General features: G+C 41.8%; 1 protein-coding gene across 1 annotated transcript; it reads right to left on the minus strand.

Annotated features, from left to right (window-relative positions):
- Nucleotides 1–3,400: 3,400 nt before the first annotated feature.
- Nucleotides 3,401–6,098, minus strand: LOC128643788 (structural maintenance of chromosomes protein 5-like). Its single transcript, XM_053696601.1, has 2 exons — nucleotides 6,051–6,098; nucleotides 3,401–3,744 (listed from the first exon to the last, which is right to left on the minus strand). Exons 1-2 carry the CDS (start codon nucleotides 6,051–6,053, stop codon nucleotides 3,475–3,477), a joined length of 273 nt encoding a protein of 90 aa, XP_053552576.1. The 5' UTR covers nucleotides 6,054–6,098; the 3' UTR covers nucleotides 3,401–3,474.
- Nucleotides 6,099–10,037: the final 3,939 nt, after the last annotated feature.

Below are 10,037 nucleotides of genomic sequence, written 5' to 3' on the forward strand. Positions count from 1 at the left end.
GGTATGTCCACATAGACAGCTGAGAAGAATATAGGGAGTAGGATTTGCCTCCGTAGGGCCCCGCAGCTATCAATTGTATGTATGTTGCTGTAAAGAACTGTGAGGGGCCCATACGATATCTGGTTAGCATTCTCCCAATTCTGTCGTCGTGAGACCGGAGGATTCCCCGTTGTGAAGCAAATGTCACTAGTAGCAGAGTCTGCTGTTGTGACCGTAGGTGTATCTGCAATGGCTACCGGGTTTGGCACCATCCCCCCTTGAGAAGGTAACACTCATCTGACTCTGAAGGTCCGCGGCCCCGCGGGATCGCATTTGCTGAGGAGGCAGGTCCGCCTCATCACAAGGGCCATTAGTTGCAATGTCCCCAAAGTTCGCGGCAGAAGTATTAGTGGCAGGGAGAAAAAAAGCAGCCTCCAGCTGAGCTAGAAAAGATTCTTGGTGGTGGTGCAGCGCGCACTTAATTGCGTGTAGTAGGGGTGAGAGGCTCCATGTGAATGTTTGAATTACCTCCGGGGGGTCCCAAATTAAGGGTACACAAGATCTGCAATAATTACGATCAGCACCTAAGCCACAAAACGATAGGTTCAGTTTGCAGGCTGACGAGATTGCGTTTGAGGGTTTCCCAGTATAGATGTCGATCTCCAGGCTGAGCCTCCTCGTGGTCTTAGAGACATAAAGTCCAAGTTCGGTTAGCTTCTGCTATGGAGAACCACAGAAAGCAGTCCAAATGTACTTCTTACTTTTGCCAAAATAAAAAACTATAAGTGAAGTATGCAATCCATATATTAAGGCCATAAAATGTAAATATTGTGCAGGAGCTCTGTATCTGTGCGACCTATTGCTATGGCGGTTGGCTCCGCCCTTGCTTTCCTGTTCTTAATGTTCATTGACAGTGGTTTATGCTGGATTGTTATTAATAAGGTTAAATAAGCACATTCTTTACATTAACTTATGTTCTGTTTAGGGCAAAAGTATAAGCAAAAGTAATGATTATTGTAAGTTATAAATACATCATCTCCGTAAATCACACCTGGGTGCCATCAGGGGGTTACAGGGGTGACTCATGTCAGGGGGCCAAATGGGCCAGGGTTCCCCATGAGGCAAGAACAACTATTATTTTCTTTAAACAATTTTGGCAGCCACCAGAGGGTATTACAGCAGAGTGCTACTGAGTGTGGTCAATTTTATTAAAATGAGTAAAGCATTAGCATTTGAGAGGATTTTTGAGTGTGCACTAAACCACTATGCGTAGTGAGACAGACTTGGCACTTAAAAGGATACTAAACACAATTTTTTTTCATTCTAGATTCAGATAGAGCATGCAATTTTAAGCAGCTTTTAATTTACTTCTATTATCAAATTTTCTTCGTTCTCTTCCTATATTTATCTGAAAAAGAAGAAATAAAAGCGTTTGAGCCGGCCCATGTTAGTTTGAGAACCTGGGTTACGCTTGCTTATTGGATGGCTAAATGCAGGCACCTTTAGCAAACTCTATCCAGGGGTACTGAACAAAAAATAGTCATGCTCCAAAGCTTCCATTCCTAACTTTTCAAATAAAGATAGCAAGAGAATGAATAAAAAATTATAATAGGAATAAATGATAAAGCTGCTTAAAATTGCATGCTCTATCTGAATCAATGAAAGAAAAAATGTGGGTCCAGTAGCCCTTTAAGTTTGTACAGTGGTGTGTCTGAGTCAGATGGCAGAGCACTTTCATTTGCAGAGGAGGTAGGACTTACATAGTAATTTTTTTTATTTCTTTGTGTAATTTTTGATTGTAACTTCAGTGTGGTAGTAGTATGGTGGGGCCAGGGGGTCCATAAAAAACATTTATTTTTTTTAGCAATCTGCAGCAGTGTATTTATGATTATTTGACAATGCTGTAGAAATTTCTATATTTAAAGCCATGCATAAAGGTTTCCTCCTTAATACACAAATGGTAGTTGCCCTTTTGAAAGATATTTTTTTTGTAATATATACATTTTAACTACATTTCAGTTTACTGCCACTTTATGCAAGGACTTTACAGATGCAAGGAGGCATTTTATCTATGATTTTTACATATGCATAAAAAGTTATACTTTCAAACTAAGATTTCTCAGTGTTTCAAATGATACAGGTTAACTTAACACTGTTCAGTTTACAATACAGCTGACTTAATTTTGAAATACATACAAACGAGCCTAAATCATGCATTTAACCATATCTAATGGTATGAGACCTAGTGCCACGGCTTATGGTTCCACCAAGACCATATAGAGTACAGCATTTTCAAAATCCATAAGTACAGCTGACAGATGGGAACATGTTTAAACCATAATTGAAGTGTTGATCTTGTTTGGGGGAAAAAACACAAACATATGTCAACCTTTTAAAAGTACTTTTCTTCATCTAACCATCTACTGATAACATTAATCTACAATTTTGAATTCATAGAGTTTAATTTTTGTTTGCACATTTGCAAATCTGATTGTTTAAAAAGTGATCTCTTAATTTCTGCAATTTTTTTTATCATGCATGTCACACACTGTTTTGTTGTTGTTGTTGGTCTCTCTGTGAGAGTGGGTGTATATGTCTTTGTGCATTATCGTGTATGTCTGTGAGGGTGTGTGAGTATGTCTTTGTGCTTTTTCTATTTGTGTCCCTGTGAGGGTGTGTGTATGTATGTCTTTGTGTATTTCCTCTTGATGCCTCTGTGAGGGTGGATGCGTATGACTTTTTTTTTAAATGTGGATGTCTCTTTGAGGGTGGGTGAGTATGTCTGTGTGTTTTCTTTGGTTGTCTCTGTGAGGGTGTGTGTATGTATATGCAGTTTCTGTGGGTGTCTCTCTGAGAGTGTATGTCTCTCTGTTTTCTCTGGATGTCTGAGTGTGTGTGTGTCTCTATGTCTTTGTGTGTTTTATGTGTCTGTGTGTTGATGGGTATATTATGTTAGTGGGTGACTTGTAACCGACACATGAGGGCATTTTGAAACTCATATGATTGTCTGTAATACAGCAAACAACACCCACAACTTCCTTTAACATGTTTCTTAGATAGACATATATGGACATTTTATTTTACTCCTCTAACTGCATTTCCTGTAGCCTCATGATGCGAGACTGCTATATAACTGCTGTGTATACTTACAGTAAACGGAACTAGTGAGAAACACTCTCTGTCTTGTGTGCTTTCTTGCTGTTCCCCGGAGCTCTGGAGAATCGTGTTCAATCAAGGTCAGAAACCATTTGAACTTATAACCCTAACCTTATACTATGAAAGCAGAAGCAACAATAGGCTACTGCTATATATATATATATATATATATATATATATATATATATATATATATACTGTTACCTATAATTATCTTGTACCTTCATACTTGTGGTAGTGTGTTATTAAAGCACTGACTCAGAAATGGTGTTAATTATCTTATTTTTTTATTATTATCAATAATTTAAACAGAAACACACCACCACCCTTGTCCATCAGTCATTTGTTGAACATGGCATTAACTTGGAGGCCCTGTTGGTCAAGACATGCCTGCAAAAACAACTCCATATCTTCTCTGTGCTGAAATACAAAGAGGAATGGCTCCCTTGCTTCTGGTTCTTCTCTTTGCATCACGTTATCTATGGGCTTCTGGCGGTCATCTTCATTCATTGACACATAACTTGGCATGGTTATGCGCCCACAGAACAGTGCCTCATTCTTGACAACCCATTGTATAGCAATGTGTAGATCTTTAATGATTGCTGGCTCCTGTGTCAAGCACATGGGAGGAAACTTAGTCATAGTCAGAATCAAAATTGTTATTTTCATAATAAAAAAAAAATCATTTAAGGGACACTCAAGTCAAAAACAGACTTTTATAAATCAGAAAGAACATGCAGTTTCCAATTTACTTCCATTATAAAATCTGCTTCGTTCTCTTGTTATCCTTTGCTGAAGGAACAACATTGCACTACTGGCAGCAAGATGAACACATATAGGTCGCGTTCGGGCAGCGCTCAGGAGCTAGTGGAGGCGCTTCACTTCCAGCGATGACGTGGCGCTAGGTGACGTCACAAGCAAGGGAGCTTAGAGAAAACGATTGCATGCGCAAAGGGATCTGCTGCACAATAATGAACGTTTTTAAATAAGCTCCCTTGTAGCTGACTGTAAAAATGTTTAAATTGTGTCTCTCTTTATTAGTGGAGGATTATTTTTATTTAAGCTGTTTACACAACACCGTTGTTCGAGAATGGTTTCCCCTGCCTCTCGGCAAACATTGGAACTCTGACCCACCTTCATTCAGCTGTTCTCAGCTCAGCCCCTGTAGCTTATCCTGCCCCATTCAGCTAATAATACTACAGGTGCTGAGCTGAGAGCAGCTGAATGGAGGTGGGTCAGAGTTCCGATGTTTGCCGAGAGGCAGGGGAAACCAGAGACACTGGGGAAACAATTCTCAGCATAACACCGGATAAGCATGACAGCAGCATTTAGTACAGGGCAAATTGGAGATAGGTTACTTAGCCTATCTCCAATTTGCCCTGTACTAAATGCTGCTGTCAGACTTATCCGCCTCACCTGTCCCTCCTCTGCTGCTTATAAAAACATGGCAGCCTCCACAGCAAAACGTGTGTGGAGGCTGCCATGTTGCCAAGCGTCTGAGCTTGCTCTCAAAAGTGACAGCTTTTCCAGTACGATGGAAGCGCTGGGACTTATATCATCAGAGCACTCAAAAACGCCAGGCATCTCACTTGCAAATGTGAGGAAAACGCTACAAGCGAGTCCCAGTTTGCTTGGAGCGCTGCCCGAACGGAGCCATAGTCATCCAATCGCAAAAGACAAATGAGTGCAGGCAAAAATCAGCAGCTAGCTCCCACTAGTGTTGAATATGTGTGTATTCTCTTTCAGCAAGGGATAACAAGAGAACAAAGCACATTTAAAAATAGATGTGAATTTATAAGTGTCTTAAAATGACATGTTCTATCTGAATCATGCAAGTTAAATTTTGAATTTACTATCCCTTTATCTCCTTAAGGACCGCAGTTGTAACAGATGAAAAAAAATTAAATAGTAAAAATAATAAAAATAAATAGTTATGTAGGGTTAGGGTTAGATCTAGGCTTAGTGGTAGATCTAGGGTTAGATCTAGGGTTAGATAGGGGTAGAGGCTTAGTATCTAGGGGAAGGGTTAGATCTAGAGGTGGTTAGATCTAGGCTTAGTGGTAGATCTAGGGTTAGATCTAGGGGAGGGTTAGATCTAGGCTTAGTAGATTAGGGTTAGATCTAAGGGTTAGATCTAAGGGTTAGATCTAGGGGAGGGTTAGATCTAGGGGGAGGGTTAGATCTAGGGGGAGGGTTAGATCTAGGGGGAGGGTTAGATCTAGGGGAGGGTTAGATCTAGGGGGAGGGTTAGATCTAGGGGGAGGGTTGGGGTTAAAAGGTCACTGAAGGAGAAAAAGGTTAATCGTAAAAATTGAAAATTGGGGTATTTCAAAACTCGGACAAAATGAAGAAACTGTTTAGCCATCTTGTTTCTTGCGGGTTGTAGATGCGTAACAGATTTTGGGGGTAAAAGTAAAAAAAAAAAGTGTGGTTTTTAAATTTTTAATCATAATTTATAAAAATATTTATTAAAAATGATAAGATATGATGAAAATAATGGTATCTGTAGAAAGTCAATGTTATGGCGAGAAAAACGGTATATAATATGTGTGGGTACAGTAAAGGAGTAAGAGGAAAATTACAGCTAAACACAACACCGCAGAAATGTAAAAACAGCCTTGGTCGCTAAACGCTAAAAAATTGGTACAACAGTCAGGTCACTAAGGGGTTAAATATGGTAAAAAAAAAAAAAAGAGAAAGCAGCAAACCTTCTTCTTGTTTAAAGAGAACTGGAGGTTGTGGATGTCACATTTTTGTTGTGTAGAGTGGAGCTTTAAATAGTTCAGTATTGTTCATATAAAACAGTAGATAATACATAAAAAACTAAAGAATTACTCCTGTGATTTCCTGATCTATTTAAAAATTAATCATTACATTTGCTTATACTTTGCCTTAACCTTATAAATGTCACTCACCATAAACCAAAATAATGCAATTTTGATTTCAGAATTGTGCCTATTGGTTGTTTGATACATTAAAGTTTTATTGAAATAGAAAAAAAATTGCAGTGGAGGTCACATGTTCCTGTCTAGAGTGGAGCTCCACTCTGCAGATAGACTACTTTGCTCCAGTCTGCAGCTAGACCCTTCTCCCGTGACACAACAGGAAGAGACAGGCGGAGACTGCGGGAGAGAGTGACCCCCAGCACAGTGAGACAGTCTGACACCGAGACCACAGCTGTAGGTATCTAGAGACCTCCAATGTCGCAGGCATTTGCACGAGGGATATGTGTGTATGTCTGCATGTACATCAGTAATGTGTGTGACACCCCTAATCTGACAATAACAGACAGCTGTGTGTGACACCCCTAATCTGACAATAACAGACAGCTGTGTGTGACACCCCTAATCTGACAATAACAGACAGCTGTGTGTGTGACACCCCTAATCTGACAATAACAGACAGCTGTGTGTGACACCCCTAATCTGACAATAACAGACAGCTGTGTGTGACACCCCTAATCTGACAATAACAGACAGCTGTGTGTGTGACACCCCTAATCTGACAATAACAGACAGCTTGTGTGTGTGACACCCCTAATCTGACAATAACAGACAGCTGTGTGTGTGGACACCCCTAATCTGACAATAACAGACAGCTGTGTGTGTGACACCCCTAATCTGACAATAACAGACAGCTGTGTGTGTGACACCCCTAATCTGACAATAACAGACAGCTGTGTGTGACACCCCTAATCTGACAATAACAGACAGCTGTGTGTGTGACACCCCTAATCTGACAATAACAGACAGCTGTGTGTGTGACACCCCTAATCTGACAATAACAGACAGCTGTGTGTGTGTGACACCCCTAATCTGACAATAACAGACAGCTGTGTGTAACACCCCTAATCTGACAATAACAGACAGCTGTGTGTGTGACACCCCTAATCTGACAATAACAGACAGCTGTGTGTGTGACACCCCTAATCTGACAATAACAGACAGAGTGTGTGTGACACCCCTAATCTGACAATACAGACAGCTGTGTGTTTGTGACACCCCTAATCTGACAATAACAGACAGCTGTGTGTGTGACACCCCTAATCTGACAATAACAGACAGCTGTGTGTGTGACACCCCTAATCTGACAATAACAGACAGCTGTGTGTGTGACACCCCTAATCTGACAATAACAGACAGCTGTGTGTGACACCCCTAATCTGACAATAACAGACAGTGTGTGTGTGACACCCCTAATCTGACAATAACAGACAGCTGTGTGTGTGACACCCCTAATCTGACAATAACAGACAGTGTGTGTGACACCCCTAATCTGACAATAACAGAGCTGTGTGTGTGACACCCCTAATCTGACAATAACAGACAGCTGTGTGTGTGACACCCCTAATCTGACAATAACAGACAGCTGTGTGTGTGTGTGACACCCCTAATCTGACAATAACAGACAGCTGTGTGTGTGTGACACCCCTAATCTGACAATAACAGACAGCTGTGTGTGTGTGACACCCTAATCTGACAATAACAGACAGCTGTGTGTGTAACACCCCTAATCTGACAATAACAGACAGTTGTGTGTGTGGACACCCCTAATCTGACAATAACAGACAGCTGTGTGTGTGACACCCCTAATCTGACAATAACAGACAGCTGTGTGTGTGTGACACCCCTAATCTGACAATAACAGACAGCTGTGTGTGTGACACCCCTAATCTGACAATAACAGACAGCTGTGTGTGTGTGACACCCCTAATCTGACAATAACAGACAGCTGTGTGTGACACCCTAATCTGACAATAACAGACAGCTGTGTGTGACACCCTAATCTGACAATAACAGACAGCTGTGTGGTGTGACACCCCTAATCTGACAATAACAGACAGCTGTGTGTGACACCCCTAATCTGACAATAACAGACAGCTGTGTGTGTGACACCCTAATCTGACAATAACAGACAGCTGTGTGTGTGACACCCCTAATCTGACAATAACAGAGCTGTGTGTGACACCCCTAATCTGACAATAACAGACAGCTGTGTGTGTGACACCCCTAATCTGACAATAACAGACAGCTGTGTGTGTGTGACACCCCTAATCTGACAATAACAGACAGCTGTGTGTGACACCCTAATCTGACAATAACAGACAGCTGTGTGTGTGACACCCCTAATCTGACAATAACAGACAGCTTGTGTGTGACACCCCTAATCTGACAATAACAGACAGCGTGTGTGAGACACCCCTAATCTGACAATAACAGACAGCTGTGTGTGTGACACCCCTAATCTGACAATAACAGACAGCTGTGTTGTGTGACACCCCTAATCTGACAATAACAGACAGCTGTGTGTGTGTGGACACCCCTAATCTGACAATAACAGACAGATGTGTGTGTGGCACCCCTAATCTGACAATAACAGACAGCTGTGTGTGTGTGACACCCCTAATCTGACAATAACAGACAGCTGTGTGTGTGACACCCTAATCTGACAATAACAGACAGCTGTGTGTGTGTGACACCCCTAATCTGACAAAACAGACAGCTGTGTGTGTGACACCCCTAATCTGACAATAACAGACAGCTGTGTGTGTGACACCCCTAATCTGACAATAACAGACAGCTGTGTGTGTGACACCCCTAATCTGACAATAACAGACAGCTGTGTGTGTGAGAACCCTAATCTGACAATAACAGACAGCTGTGTGTGTGCACCCCTAATCTGACAATAACAGACAGCTGTGTGTGTGAGACACCCCTAATCTGACAATAACAGACAGCTGTGTGTGTGACACCCCTAATCTGACAATAACAGACAGCTGTATGTGTGTGTGAGACACCCCTAATCTGACAATAACAGACAGCTGTGTGTGTGTGACACCCTAATCTGACAATAAACAGACAGCTGTGTGTGCACCCCTAATCTGACAATAACAGACAGCTGTGTGTGTGTGGCACCCCTAATCTGACAATAACAGACAGCTGTGTGTGACACCCTAATCTGACAATAACAGACAGCTGTGTGTGACACCCCTAATCTGACAATAACAGACAGCTGTGTGTGACACCCCTAATCTGACAATAACAGACAGCTGTGTGTGACACCCCTAATCTGACAATAACAGACAGCTGTGTGTGTGACACCCCTAATCTGACAATAACAGACAGCTGTGTGTGTGACACCCCTAATCTGACAATAACAGACAGCTGTGTGTGACACCCCTAATCTGACAATAACAGACAGCTGTGTGTGTGACACCCCCTATCTGACAATAACAGACAGTTGTGTGTGTGACACCCCTAATCTGATAACAACAGCTGTGTGTGTGACACCCCTAATCTGACAATAACAGACAGCTGTGTGTGTGACACCCCTAATCTGACAATAACAGACAGCTGTGTGTGACACCCCTAATCTGACAATAACAGACAGCTGTGTGTGTGACACCCCTAATCTGACAATAACAGACAGCTGTGTGTGTGTGATACCCCTAATCTGACAATAACAGACAGCTGTGTTTGTGACACCCCTAATCTGACAATAACAGACAGCTGTGTGTGACACCCCTAATCGACAATAACAGACAGCTGTGTGTGTGACCCCTAAACCTGACAATAACAGCAGCTGTGTGTGACACCCCTAATCTGACAACAGACAGCTGTGTGTGACACCCCTAATCTGACAATAACAGACAGCTGTGTGTGTCACCCTAATCGACAATAACAGACAGTTGTGTGTGTGACACCCTAATCTGACAATAACAGACAGCTGTGTGTGTGAGACACCTGAATATGTGAGACTCTGATAAATACCCATCCTCCTCACCCTCCTGTATGTGACTGTCACCTCCCTAGTGTGTGTAAAAAATGTGCTGGTATTTGAGACAGGCTTACATGAGAAGATGCGGTTTGTGTGCACAAGCCCGCATATAATATAAGTTGTTA

Source organism: Bombina bombina, unplaced genomic scaffold (genome assembly GCF_027579735.1).
Source record: "Bombina bombina isolate aBomBom1 unplaced genomic scaffold, aBomBom1.pri scaffold_949, whole genome shotgun sequence".
NCBI lineage: Eukaryota > Metazoa > Chordata > Amphibia > Anura > Bombinatoridae > Bombina > Bombina bombina.